The sequence below is a fragment of the Prunus dulcis genome, chromosome 6 (genome assembly GCF_902201215.1).
Source record: "Prunus dulcis chromosome 6, ALMONDv2, whole genome shotgun sequence".
Classification (NCBI taxonomy): Eukaryota; Viridiplantae; Streptophyta; class Magnoliopsida; order Rosales; family Rosaceae; genus Prunus; species Prunus dulcis.
The window spans coordinates 5,658,364-5,672,193 of record NC_047655.1 but is presented as its reverse complement, the minus strand read 5'-3'; the positions used below and the strand labels follow the sequence as shown (position 1 = coordinate 5,672,193).

General features: G+C 37.3%; 3 protein-coding genes across 6 annotated transcripts; 1 reads left to right on the top strand and 2 right to left on the bottom strand.

Annotated features, from left to right (window-relative positions):
* Positions 1 to 3,455: 3,455 nt before the first annotated feature.
* On the bottom strand, positions 3,456 to 9,736 carry LOC117630709 (inner membrane protein PPF-1, chloroplastic). Of its 4 annotated transcripts, none has more exons than XR_004586233.1 (13): positions 9,298 to 9,733; positions 9,096 to 9,206; positions 8,925 to 8,999; positions 8,722 to 8,782; positions 8,269 to 8,342; positions 8,061 to 8,165; positions 7,305 to 7,412; positions 7,028 to 7,131; positions 6,279 to 6,428; positions 6,057 to 6,183; positions 5,363 to 5,501; positions 4,163 to 4,522; positions 3,456 to 3,678 (listed from the first exon to the last, which is right to left on the bottom strand). XR_004586233.1 is itself a non-coding variant. In XM_034363439.1 (12 exons), exons 1-11 carry the CDS (start codon positions 9,631 to 9,633, stop codon positions 5,397 to 5,399), a joined length of 1,356 nt encoding a protein of 451 aa, XP_034219330.1. In that variant the 5' UTR covers positions 9,634 to 9,733; the 3' UTR covers positions 3,456 to 3,678; positions 5,363 to 5,396. The 4 variants fall into 4 exon arrangements, 1 of the variants encoding a protein (XP_034219330.1); XR_004586234.1 differs by having other exon boundaries at positions 4,163 to 4,356; XM_034363439.1 differs by lacking the exon at positions 4,163 to 4,522.
* Positions 3,807 to 4,495, top strand: LOC117630710 (CLAVATA3/ESR (CLE)-related protein 46). Its single transcript, XM_034363440.1, has 3 exons — positions 3,807 to 4,039; positions 4,216 to 4,289; positions 4,380 to 4,495. Exons 1-3 carry the CDS (start codon positions 3,919 to 3,921, stop codon positions 4,455 to 4,457), a joined length of 273 nt encoding a protein of 90 aa, XP_034219331.1. The 5' UTR covers positions 3,807 to 3,918; the 3' UTR covers positions 4,458 to 4,495.
* Positions 9,737 to 11,120: 1,384 nt separating the features above from the next.
* On the bottom strand, positions 11,121 to 12,416 carry LOC117630157 (WUSCHEL-related homeobox 2). The gene is made up of 2 exons (XM_034362904.1): positions 12,053 to 12,416; positions 11,121 to 11,545 (listed from the first exon to the last, which is right to left on the bottom strand). Exons 1-2 carry the CDS (start codon positions 12,414 to 12,416, stop codon positions 11,121 to 11,123), a joined length of 789 nt encoding a protein of 262 aa, XP_034218795.1.
* Between the last annotated feature and the right edge of the window lie 1,414 nt (positions 12,417 to 13,830).

The following is a 13,830-nucleotide window of genomic DNA, read 5'->3' as shown; positions in this document are numbered from 1 at the left end:
AAAAATAATCGAACAACATGTATAAAATACGAATTATTTGAAAACATAAGTTTTCTATATGTACATAGGGTATAATTTTCCTCTTGTCAAACTTATGTTGTCAGATTGTAATATGGATCTCATGTTTAGACAAAAATAATTATTTTTAACCCAAAAAAAAACAAGACGAAAGTAATTGTGATTAGTGATCCAGATTTAGAGTTTAGAAGCATATGTGTAATTGACAATATAAGTATAATGGAGACAACATTATCCTCTAATAGAAAAAGGCATGTAGTTCATTATATATGTCTATAAATGGTATGCCCAATTATATTAATTGGAACCTTCCAAGCATCCACTTGGCCAACCAACTATATAACATGGCTAGCTAAACTGAGTGAACTTACTATATGGAAGTTTCCATTTGACAGGGCATGTCCCAAATGATGGATAGGAGATGCATATTTTATTAGGCACGACATGAAAAATGCATTGCCATATTCTATTATACCAATGATGGACTATGTGAACTTGTGAAGTTGTTGTCAACCTTTGACCAAAAACGAATAACAAGTTTATCGTCAAACTAATCTTATTTTGCACTAATCTAGACTAGAACATGCACGAAACTTGGTAATCTTTTGAAATTTCTTGGAGTTTTAGACAGCAGGACAAATGCAAATAGCTGTACGAAGCTCTCCCTCGTTTTGTGAGTAATTTGGTGTAGATTTATTGGTAGCCATGAAAATATTGGATTGGTTGTAAAAGTTTGAGTTATATGAGCATGGTTAGAATGAAGAAGAATTTGTTATATGATCAATACATTTTGGCTAAGACCCCATTCATTTAAGAATTTTCATAAATATTTTATTCCTTTCGGGTTAGTTGGAAGTGAATACGGCCCCCCAACCCAACCTACAAGGCCCAGCCCAGTTCAATTAGATGCAAAAGAATAATAATAATAATAAAATAATTAAGGGGAGACCCCCAACAGTTCTACAAGTTTTTATTTTTATTTTAGAACTAGCAGAATTTCATTAATAAAGGGGTAAATACAAGAGATGTACAAGAAGAATACACCTTAAATGGAGGTTCTTGTATACAATAAATCAGGAAAAATAAATTCAGCAAGACAGTGAGTAATAACTATTACAAATTCATGCCAAACTCACTCAAAGTTAACATGTAGAGAATCAAGAAGACTATTTACAGTACCAGTACTACATAGAGACTATGTGAACAACTGATTTTGTATGAACATGGAACCAGAAGCACCAAAAGTGAAAGAGCCTTATTGCTCAACATCCACTTGGCCAAAAAAAGGCACATTACCTCCAGCATCCCACATGATCGCACAACACCCACTATGAAAGATCCATCTAGATCTAGCAACTCTACCTCCTCAACATAAAGGATTTTAAAAGCCAGTCCAAAAGGATTGGGGATAGACAAAACCCAACACAAAATTGGGGACAAGCAAAACTCAACATAAAACTGCGGAGGAAAATCTCTCTACAACATGACGGGAGAGAGAGTCGCCTAGTTTATTAGCCGAAGAAAGGAGAAGAGAGACCAAGAAGAAAGGAAAAGAAGGGAGAAGAAGGATAGAGAGACCCCAAAGTTATCTTTCACTCATTTTTAACAGTTCTACAAGTTAACTCAACTTTTTAATAAATTTATATTTTCAATCTTACCTTGAAATAATTTGACCATAAAGAACATAATAAGTGGTAAATTGTTCTATCAAGTCCGACATATAACCCAAAGTGATTTCCTTTGTATGCTTTTTACATAGGTGAAAACAAACTATTTAATGACAAATAAATGCTTAGATAGTTGTTTGGGAGTCTTTTAAATGAAGTATAAAACATGATTTTTATTTTCAACTGTTCTGTTTGAATAAATTTTTCGAACTATTGGCAATTGGAATTGTTACGTGTTTGGTGAACCAGTGTCGATTCACGTCAAAGGAGAAGATTAGGCAGCCAGTCATCGAAAATGTAGTGGATATTTGACCATGTACCACCAAGAAGAAGACTTCACAAGGATTTTGCTCGTCCGGCAGTACAAGGCATGTCCAGTTGTTTGGTACAGAACTGGGCCGAATTGGAGTTAAAGTCCAAGACATTTCATGTCAGCCCAATTCAGTTCTTAAAGGGCCAATCCTAACCAGCCCATGTCAACCCACCAAATAGAGCCTAATTGGATTATAAAACACACTACTGAATACGCATGTAATGGTTCAGCCAATCATGGCGTATCTTTATGCGACGCATCTTATTTTTATTTCAAATTATTTTGAAACCATTGCTGAACTTTTCAATCACTGAACCTACACACCTAAATGCTCATTCTACGGTGGGAATGCTTCAACTTTTTAGGTGCATCAATCTCAACAGTTTTGGTGGTTGACAATGGAGATTAGTGCTTGACTTGAGTTCGATGAACAAGGAAGTTTCACAGCTGGTGGTGGGGGTGAGTTGGGTTCACTTACAAAATTGTATAACTCAATTAAATTGGGTCTAGTGAGGATAGTTTTATAATGTGATTTGGTGCCCTCACAAATGTCAACGTGTTTTTGAAAATAGAGTTTGGATTTCTGGGTCCACGAGAATGACGAAATGCATGCGTCAGGATCCACCTCACCTATTGGTCTTGACATCTAATTTAAATTTCAAAAACCTTTCAACTTTGCTAACATTATTTATGTAACTATAATTCCATAGCAGAAAGTTGAAACCTCATAGGAGTTAGGTGAGCCCAAAATCAAATAGTTTAAATTCTAGGAATCAAGACAACGAATTCCCATTGACAATCTTCATCCGCAATCAATTACTATTATAAGTTATATGTTTAGGGTCATGGTGGCCTCGACCACCAGGAGCACGGCACCCATCATGATTTAAAAAAGAAGGCGGCCTTTTTCTTTCTCTCAGGTGCTTCTTCTCTAGCAAGGCTTCTAGATAGAGTGCCGTAGAAAGCTCTCTAAATAAAGAGTAAGAAAGACTCCAGTGGAAAGCTCACACTCACACACAGAACAGACAAAACTAACACAAACGCATGCATTTTTGTAGATGCAGGCATATAGGCATGTGTGGTGGACATCATCATGATCACAACAAACCAGAGTCTCGATACACCCAGAACCCTAAAGATAAAATCAGAAAAATGGTTGGCGTTAAATTATATTGGATTGGAGAAAATAACACTAATCCAATGATGTGTTTGGTGTGTTTTAATGCTAAACATGATTAAGGGGTTTGACTAATTAAAATATGCTTATTATATTATTAGACATAATCCCATCCAACTTAATCCTACTACATTCAGCCCTACTAGCAGGATTAGACATAATCCAATCTATGTCGTTTTTAGACTACCAAACATCTGACTAAGATAATAAATCGTACCCAATCATATAATCCAGCCCACCAAACACGCCTTAACTTAGTATGATCCATGCATTAGAAATCTAAAGGGTAATCAAGATCTTTTAGTTTCACTAGTAGGAAGGACATCATAGAAAAAAGAAGGGAGAGACAAATATGGAATTATCAGAGCATTTCATTATTTCATTCTGTAAGCAATTCAGCAATGTTCATCAACATGCATATGGTGGGTCCCAATTTCCCAGTTCGAGTTGCCGACAGCATGGTTGTCATGTACTTAACAGGTTTATCATGGATGAAATGATAACTGCAAAGAAGTCAACTCATAATGAGGAGCAACTCAAATTCCCAAATCTTATCAATTCAGTGCAAATTGTAACGGCATAGGATTCTCAAGCACTTTTTTAAACAAAACATTCCCACAATTTTTTTCAAGATAGGCTATGATTAGGAGTGTGCCTATGTGTCCTATAAATATACTTTTTTTCTTGCTTATAAAAACCCCCCTTGCAACAGCAAACATCCTATAATTCCTATTCACTTTAGCATGCATCATCAGCTGAAGCTCAACATGAGAAGACAAACTCCCATTCATCTTCTCCTTGTATGGCTCCTGCTTGCAGCTTCTCAATACCACTACACTATTAATGTTCAAGCTATTGAAACAGGTAAGTCAGCCACTATATATCTCCTATTTTTATTGACGATGTCAGAAAATAATGTAGCAAACATTTTAACAAAATTCATATCATTAAAAAGAAAAGGAAAAAATAATGCAGCTGAGCAGGTACCTTGTTTCCTTCAATATTTAATAAATGTTAGCTTTCTTTGTTCCTGGCCACAGTTCAGTTCAAGCACAATTCTGCACAGCCTGGCTCTGGGTCGGGGTCCGGAACCAGATATGTTTTACCTACTTGGGTGTGTATAGAGCTTAACCAGCATTCATGTATTTAATGTCAGATGATTTCACCTTGACTCTTTGCATCTTTGTTCAACAATGAAAAACAGGTCAGTGGAAGGAAGATCCATAAAACTCCATCAGGTCCCAACCCAGTAGGGAATCATCGCCCACCATCAAAGCAATGAACATTTGATGTACTTGTTCTTAACTTAGTATGTAGAACTAATCAGATCATTATATTTGTTGGAGGCTAGAAAGGAAGGTCAGTGTTATTCATGTAGGTCAAAAAAACCTCTCCTCTGAGGAATGTGAGTGTACAAAATTGGAATTTTGAACATTTGAATTCTAGAAGCTTTTGTGCATGAGCAAATTTGTTAGTGTAGTTGTTCCATAATCAAAATCTTCAGTAAAACTGTTTAACGTAAATACTAATCCTGGAATTACAAGAAAAAAGAAGACACCTTGTAAGCGAAAACTTAAGGCAAAAGTACAATGCTCTGAGAAGAGTTTCTAACTTCCCTTTACAGTTGTGATAAAAGGTCAAAAGAAAAAGTTTCACATATTTCATTTACCCGACCACTCTTCTAAAGGGTCGGGCAAGTTGCAAAAGAGTGAAAAAAGGACAATATGAAAACACTGGACCTGCCTGCCTAGAGCTTCTAGATTTGTAAAAACCAGCTGCATTTGTTTCGTAGCCGCATTAATTTAGAGAACCTATTTCCAGATTAATTTGTATGATTGTGGAATTACAATAGAGTTCTGATCTTTGAATATAAGATTCACCACAAACACACTTACAACTTTTCTGTGTCTTCCAGAAGATGAAAAAATGCGATTACGCAAAACCTTAGTAGCATGTTATGGCTCCATGTCTATGTTTTCCATTTTTCTTTCGCATCTTTTATCTACTTAGTAGTTCATGCAACGAAGTTGACAAGAAAGTACACTTCTAGCACCCAGAGGAATGAAAGAGTCTAAGCAGGTGAGAACTAATTAGCATGATTTGCATTATACCTCAAAATGAATGAGCCAGCATAAAGCTGGCGATATATTAACTACAATACACTTGGATGAGATATACAGGACTCACCGTGAACTACAAACTTAATCAGTATATAGTCAATTTATACAGCACGCTTCCGTTTAGATCGCTTGCTTCTCCTTGGCCGAGGATCATCTGGAAGCTCTTTGCCAACAGTAGAAGCATACGCCTCTAGAATCTCCTCACCCTGACAGAATCTCTGAATCAGTTCGAAATGCCAAACCTATACAAATTTTATATGTAAAAACTAGACATCCTAAAGTTCACTAATGGGATCATATTAAAGTTCAGGTCTTAACAAAGATTGATTATCTTTTATTTACTCACTAACAGAAAACAAACCAATATCGAAATCTCTCTTAATCTACGTTCATGTTTAGTACTTGTTGAAAGCATATAGTGTTTAATACTAAACTACAGGGAATGAATGAACCATTCTAAGAGTAGAATTAACTAACTGATAAGATATATTTAACATATAATGAATTAGAGTAAGTGCTATATGTTTTTCATGAAATTCCCCTGTCACATTCATTTGCTAATTAGTCTTTCTCTTCGTAAGACGATGATAACACAAATAACATCCCATTTCCAGATTGGGTGGGGAATCAAAATAAGTGGGCTGAATTGAAAGTTGTATTTTGATATTATGCACTCATGATGATAAGGGTTGCTCAGTTAGAAAATTATTTGTGCATATTACAAAATAAATCACGTCATAACACCAGAATTATAATTTTACCTTGTCCTTGGTTTCTTCATCTGAACCGGCTTCAGAATCAGATGTAGAAGCCAGTGTCTGAACCTCTTCATTTGATAATGCCTTGCTCAGCTTGTTCTTTTTCTCTTCTTCTCTCAACTTCCTGAATCTATTGATCATCATTTTTCAATTTGTCAGGAAGGAAACTTTATGCAGGATTTGATAGTATAATATTATGCATTCTGCACAGAGTATAACACCAACCTACTGCCAGCTTCTACTGGCTGAGAATCTGATCGCTTTGCACGTCCTGCTGTAATGATTCCACTTGCATTCTCACTCACAACAGGCTTTGCACCTCCTAATCTGCGTAGCCATACTTGTTGTGCTGTGCTGAGAACATTGTTTGTCAACCTGTAAACAACATGGTACAACTGATAAACAATGGGGGTAAACAAGGTCGCTTTGATTCAACATCTTTCAAAGCCAGGCCAGATAAAGCTTGCAAAGAAAATAGAAGTCATTTTATTTATCCCTCGATAGATTGCATTTCAAGGAAAGCAATACAATATTAAGATGGAAGTGCTGGCAACCACACGGAGAACAATAAATTAAAAATAAAAATGAAAATGAGTTGGAACGATTGGTTTTTACAGTATGATATCAAAGCACTACTGACTGTAGCAACAAAAATTTGTAGTGTGAACGCAGAAAACTCATTCATAAAAAGCTGTCTCTACAATTTTAACCATTAAATGCCAAAACCATGGATCTTTAATAAAAACACTAAACCAAATAAATCCACAATACATCTAAGACCAAATCCAAAAATTCTTAAAGCCCTTGTCAGAAAGAATAAGGACTCTAAGACATTAAAAGGAAGGAGTGGGTTCATGTTCCTCAACAGGTGCCTTTTGGGAAGTCCCAAGCAAAAGCCAGACAAGAAGTTATGTATTAGTGTACTACATGCATGAAGAAGATAAATCAAGTAAATTTGTTAATGAGAAACCAACCAGTAAATTGATAATCCTGAAGGAACGGACAAGGAAAAGTAACCAATCATGAGGGGAAGAAACTTGAATACAAGAAGTGTGTTCTTTTGAGCTGGATCATCAGTCTGCCAAATGAAGCATTAAGGTTACAAAAACAAATATAACAATCGGTTATAGTCCAGATAATTAAAATAATCAGCTCCCACCTGAACGACCCATATTTTTGCTTTGTAGCAAAAGGAAAAAAGAATCAAATGGAAATAGAGAAACAAACATCAATGCACACACAAGTCTTTACCTGTGGAGGCTTCATGATCTCCATTGAAACATACTGAGAAGCAACGAGGAGTACAGGTAAAACAAGATATGCTGCAGTGTCATGCCAGCCCAATGGTGGCTGGCCATCCTGCATGATAAAAATTACACATTGTAAGAACCACTTGAAATGCACAAGTTTGTGAAAGAAATTTGGATATTTAACGCCTCAGTAGTAATATGATACAACTAATCCACTAAAACAGGTATTCCACTATGTGCTAAATTACTGTAATAACGTTCTGATCCTCCAAGGTTCACGTGGTAGCTCATGAACCTTTCTGACATATTTACCATCCATATGCATTTAAAGATCCACAACTAAGAGTGTAAAATAGTAGAACATATTAAATGAGAAGACAACGGTCAAATTATTAAGACATCTAAGTTTCCAACCTTCACCTACCACCAATCTCACTTATTTATGTGCCTAAGGCGATCATTTAAGGTTAAATTACACGTTTCATATTTTCACCTTGAACTCATTTCACCCTTACAGTTTTTATTTCAACACCTTTATCCTTGCACTTTGCTCACAGTTTTAAGTTGGTTCAAAATGATAATTCCATCAGTGTGGTAGACGGAAAAAAACAAACTTGAGTCATATGACCTCATGTTTTTGCCATTCTTCATTTCCTCATCAGTGTCTAGCATAAAGCTTTCACAATTAAGGTGCACTAAAGTTAGCAGTATACCAATTGTTAGCTTCATAAGTCATGAAATCAGAAGAACATCTTACCACAAATGGAAACAGCCAAGAAATTCCAGATCCACTTTGTCGAGCAGCAATTGTTGTTGGCCCACCCAAAGAGGGAATCCAAAAGAAACCTTCTGTCAACAACCCCTGTGAATACAAAAAGAAAATGCAAAAATCAGCAAGGTTGGTTTTTTCTTTAATGATAATAGCCATCGCATCAAGGAAAATGTAGAGGCAACCTACTACTTACCTCATTTGCCACATTTGAAAGAGCTTGGTATAGACCTATCCAGACTGGTATCGTGGCCAAAGTTGGTAAACAACCTACATTCAAAAAACAAGTTAGAGCCTCCTTATTTGGCTCAAGGCAACATGCCACAACACTATCAAGCGATCAGATTAAATCCAATACACCAGCTCAACATTACATTGGAAAACATCAAGTTTCTTAGTTTAACCAGTTAAAGTGAAACTGAAAATTGTTCCATTACTAAAACTAAATTATCTCAAGATGAACCAACACGGCGAACAATTGCGTTTTATTTCTTATTACTGAACCTTACAGCTCATTAAATTCATGTGAGACTATGCAGATTCAGTCTAATTAGAACTTATATTGAAGTTTTACAGATTCAAGTAAAGTGATAAATGACCAATCCAAAATGCACACGCATAAATACATGGTGATAAATTAAACAATTACCTGCCAATGGGTTAACCCCAGCCTGCCGATACAGCCGTGATGTCTCAAGTTGTATTCTTTCCTAAAGCAAGCACACCAGAATAACAGATTATAGAAAAACCATAGTTACCAATTACCACTAGAAACCAAAGGTGGGCAAACATAGCAACAATTACTCCAAACCAACATTTGAAAGAAACCATACCAACAAGAGTACCCCTCACCTGATTGCCCTTATATCTTTCTTGTATAGCTTTAAGTTTTGGTTGAAGGTTTTGCATAGCCAACGTCGATTCCACCTGCATATTACAAATATTATGAGAAAAAATTCAGCCCAAAAAAAAAAAAATTGTTCATCAAAATGAAGCCAAAGTGTCAACAAACAAGCACCGAACCTGCTGCTTTGTGAGAGGCAATGTGGCAAGTTTAACGAGTACTGTAAGCAAAATAATTGCGAAGCCGTACGCATATGGCACGTGGACAGTCGCAAGTCCATCTTTCAAAATCTAATTACAATTCACATAATACAAGTCAACAAATAATATCCGAAACAATTTTCCTCACGAAAATTAAACAATTCTGCGAAATTCAAACTACCTTGAGTACGAACTCCATGGCTTCGGAGATGAAGCCGAACCAGCCGCCATTCTTTTGAGCCGCGGCGTCTGCGGAGCCCGAGGCGGCCGGGTCGACGGCGACGGCAGCATCGGCTAGCGTGTAGAGGAGGCCCTCAGCTCGGCTCAAAAGTGAGGCGACGTCGGTGCCGGAGTCGAAGGGATTGATCGGAGGAACGACGTGGTGGAGGCTGAACCTGATTCTGGTGGAGACGAGTCCATTGCCACTACGGTAGGGGAGGGTGTAGGCCCCACGGCGGGAGATGGACGGTAGAGATGTGCCGACGAACGGTGTGGATGAGACGAGAGTCTTCGCCATGAGAGATTTTGAGTGGGTCCCAGACTCTCTCAGTGGTTCATGGAGAGAGTTGAGAAGTGGAAGAGGAGGATGAGGAGACGAGGAGATATTGTTTTTCGGATTATCCGTACTTTTTTACGAGTCGCTGAAGATTTTGGCGCGTCAAATAATAAAAGGCCATTGTTTCGGCCAATGGGCAGTCTCCACTTCACCTTGAGGGTGGTTTGTTTCGTCATTTTGTCGTACTAAATTGCGTGGTTAATCCACCCTCAAGTGTTTTTTTAAGCGCTCTTTCTCCGCTGGACAATGTTACACGTGATTTATTGCATCCGCAATCTTGCTCAAACACGTAAACCAGCTGAAATAAAATAACTTGAAATGACATTTGTGCATTTGATAGTACATCACGTGTAACATTGTCGTTACAATCAACATTCAACGCTAACCGAAAAAAGAAGGCAGCATCACGAGTTTTTAATTTTTATATACAACTGATGAATGAGTTGGGTGAAACCATTTGTCTTATCCTTACATGAAAATTTGAAAATTTAGGTGGGTGGTGGGGGAAAATGTTTTGGGAAGTGAAGTGGCAAATTGTAATAGCGCCACTCTCTTCGGTGGGTTGGGCATACCCCATTTTGTTATGGGTCAGAACTATGGGCCGATAAGAAATGCATGGCGCGTGGTCGATTATTTTACACAATGGTCTTCGCCCAAACATAGCAACTTGCATCTCATGATCAGGGGCTCGTCCTCATGATTGGCCTACTAATTAGGGGTGGGTTGGATTCGGTTTAATTTTCACCTCACACCTCACACCTAAATTAATCAGTTCGGTTCAGTTCAATTTTGATAATAATAAAAAATTATGAAACTGGCCAATCCGATCTAGTACAGTTTTGTAAGGTGTGAACTCCGAATCGAAACTGATTTAAATCAGTTCGATTTAAATCGGTCTGATTTGATTTGTTGACTTTTTAGTCAACACAATTTTTTTCCGATTCTTTTCATCCAGTGTGACTCAGTGTTCCGGTCTCGATAGCCACCCCTACTACCAAGTACTACTCATTACAACTTGAATAATATACAACTTGGTGAGGTGCTTGTAGCTTAAGTGATTAAAAGTATTTACTTTTGCACCCAATTTTTAAGTTCGATTCCTACTCCACCACCAATTTTTTGTGTGTAAATAAATTTAAAAGTACAATTGCATAATTGCATTTCCTTTGTTATTTTCTTTGAAAAACTCTTAATTACATCAGATTTATGTTTATTAGCTTATCTTACAAGTATGTTCTTTATGTAGTGGCCTGGTTAAGTCAGTGTGCTCCTTTCCTTATACCCGAATTTGATCACAAAGTAGAGGAAAGATAAAGCACATGTCCATGAATAATTATCACTAAAACCCCAACTACAAACAATTACAACCCAGTTTAAAAAAACAAGTAGTCAAAATGATCGTTAGCAATCCTGCAATTCAATCAATCTCTAAACACATAGCCCTTTTTCTATCCAGAGAAAAAGTCATAGAAAGGTTGGTCACCAACAATTTCAGAATTAGAGCCAATTAGAGCAGCAGTGGAATTGTCAGCATAATTAGCAGTACCAGAACCACATGAAGGGTTTTGATATTCTCTCCCTTGTAAAATGCCTGTGGGTTGCAAAGGAAAGAGTGGCAGTGTTTCTTGATCACATCTGCCCGTCGATTCGTTCGCGACATTGTTGATCATGTCGCCGCCTCCGCTAGTACTATATCCGTGGGGCATAGGTTCATATCCAGAGAAACCAGCGCGGGTGGTTCTTGGCTTAACGGATTTCTCAGTCCTTAGTTTCCCCTTGGCTCCACCAGGAAAAGGCACCTTATAGGGATATGGAGATTGTTGATAGAACCCTAATTCATTCTGAACTGGTATGTAATATGGGCTGCACATCACTGACATTAAAAACACCAAATTATATACCATAAATTTGCAACTTTATGTTTTTTTTTTTTTTTTTTGCTCCACCACCAAAAGATAATTTAAAATAAACAACTTTTTAAAAGCTATCCAGAAGACTCTATCTGAGAAAGCAATTCTTATACATCTGCTAGATCGAATTGACAAAAGTAACAACAATTGGAAAAGAACATGATCAAAAAGCTATAAGTGTTTCCGTGCATGAATCTATGTCGAGTAAAATAAGTTGTATATGCACGCATACCGAGCACATTTCCATGAAGAGACAGTATGAAGACAATCATATAATATATATATAATTAGATACACAAAATGTGTGTAAAAACCAAATGGAAAAAAAATTACTTATTACCATATAAATTATTATATCCAAAGAGGATGAATGAAAGAATTTGTCAAAAATAAATCCAATATTAATGTGTCCAAAATTCAATGAATATTAAAGCAAAATATATACACAAAAAAGCTAATTAATTAATTACCATTTGGGCAAGGATGATGATTAAGAGGAGGAGGAGGAGGAAACATAGGCTGGGATGTCATATGGAAAAAGCGATTAAGATAAGCTACGCTCTCTTGCTTCTGCTTCTGCCTCTGCCTTGCCTTGTGATTTTGAAACCAATAAAACACATTTTTGCCCTCGATGTGGCCATAAGCCCTCAGCCTACTTGTCAACTGCTGTATTTGCTCGGCGCTCGGCGTCCTTATGCCTTGCCTGTAAAAATTCTCAAGCATATTGATCTGCTCCTTTGTTGGGTTCCACCGACTTGTGCTCCCCGGAGCAGCACCGTCCCCGGCGGCACGTGCCGAATCACCCTGCACGTGCTGCTCATCATAACCGTCCATTTTGATCTTTGTTTTTTTTCCAGGGTTTAGGGGTTTATGACTTTAAAGAGAGAGAGAGAGAGAGAGAGAGAGAGCAAAAGAGAGAAAGAAAAAGTGAGAGAGATTAGAGAGACGACAATGGGGTTATTACTTTTTGCATGGGGGTTTTGTATTGGTTTTATAGAGGGACACAGAGAGTCAAACAAAAACGACAACGAAGAGAGAGAGAGGGATTGACATGCGTGTTGTTTTTGGTGCTGAGTATCTCTGAAAACATGGCTGGGTAGGGTAGCGGCTGATTTGAGAGCAATAAGTAATGAGGGGGCTTGGCCTTTTTTGTTGTGTTCGTTCGAAAACGTCATGTGATGAGCAAAATGACGACTTTGCCCATGATCCTTTTTTGCTAGGTTCTAGGAATGAAGGTGGATTTTTGTTGTTCCTTAATGTTGCTAATCTCGGGAATGAAAGAGAGTAGAGAGAGAGAGAGAGAGAGAGTAGGGGGTACGCCATTGAAGGAAAGGGAGGGTATAAAAGTAATTGGTGGGTGAAAAAGACAGCCGCTTGGGTTGTAAGGTCTAAGGGCTAGGGCTTTGGGAACTGAAGTGGGAGCAGATAGGTGCAGAGATGAGATGAAGTTGAATCGTTTAGGGTTATGGCTGGCTCGGCTGGGTGTGTTTTGGTGTGTGATGGGAGTTGGGGTTGGGTGTTTTTATGGCTCGGATGGTGGTGGTTTTTGGTGCCCAATAGGCCATTGCCAACTTTGCAAAGTCGACGCCATTGCTAATTATATCACACTGGTTCAGAGGTTTTACTGATTTGCATGCATGGCTATTTGCCTAAACGAATTTTGGTTTCAGGCTTTCAGCATTATATTTACGCTGCAAAAGAATATAAAAGTGGTAGTCCCTATGATTAAGATAGCAATTAATGAAAAAGTTATGCATCCCATAATCCCAAGTAAATAATTTCACAACATCAAGGGAACATCTTGAAAAGGACAAGAAATTACAAATCTTCAGTTTAAAAATATTGCTTTATATGATTAAAACTCCGATATTACAAATAAAGATTACGTTATAGGTATTATTCAGTTAAAACATGTAATGTGTTACAAAGTTTGAATTATAACACATATTATATTTTAACTAGACGGTTTGAGACTTTAATCTGTGTGAGACTCGTACCAATCAATGGTTGTGAGGCACTCAAGCATGCAAACGTATACAACTGTATATTCATTATCATTAATCTCTCATTAATTAGCCCACATCTTAATCAATTCTTTTCGTTGTTCAATGTTTATTGATTCTGATGATTTCTAAACCACCTCATCATTGTTGGATTTACGTAAGAATGCACTGGAAGTCATCAACTTTAATATTATTTACCAAACCCACTAATCTTCTCTTAATCACATAATCCTCTCTCTTGGTAA

Coding starts and splice junctions, on each gene's coding strand:
- LOC117630710 (XM_034363440.1), top strand. CDS start 3,919: ATGCATCATCAGCTGAAGCTCAACATGAGAAGACAAACTCCCATTCAT. Junction 4,040..4,215: donor TGTTCAAGCTATTGAAACAG/GTAAGTCAGCCA, acceptor TCCTGGCCACAG/TTCAGTTCAAGCACAATTCT. Junction 4,290..4,379: donor GATATGTTTTACCTACTTGG/GTGTGTATAGAG, acceptor AATGAAAAACAG/GTCAGTGGAAGGAAGATCCA.
- LOC117630709 (XM_034363439.1), bottom strand. CDS start 9,633: ATGGCGAAGACTCTCGTCTCATCCACACCGTTCGTCGGCACATCTCTA. Junction 6,184..6,278: donor CCAGTAGAAGCTGGCAGTAG/GTTGGTGTTATA, acceptor GATGATCAATAG/ATTCAGGAAGTTGAGAGAAG. Junction 5,502..6,056: donor ATGAAGAAACCAAGGACAAG/GTAAAATTATAA, acceptor AGATTCTGTCAG/GGTGAGGAGATTCTAGAGGC.
- LOC117630157 (XM_034362904.1), bottom strand. CDS start 12,416: ATGGACGGTTATGATGAGCAGCACGTGCAGGGTGATTCGGCACGTGCC. Junction 11,546..12,052: donor TCATCATCCTTGCCCAAATG/GTAATTAATTAA, acceptor TTTTAATGTCAG/TGATGTGCAGCCCATATTAC.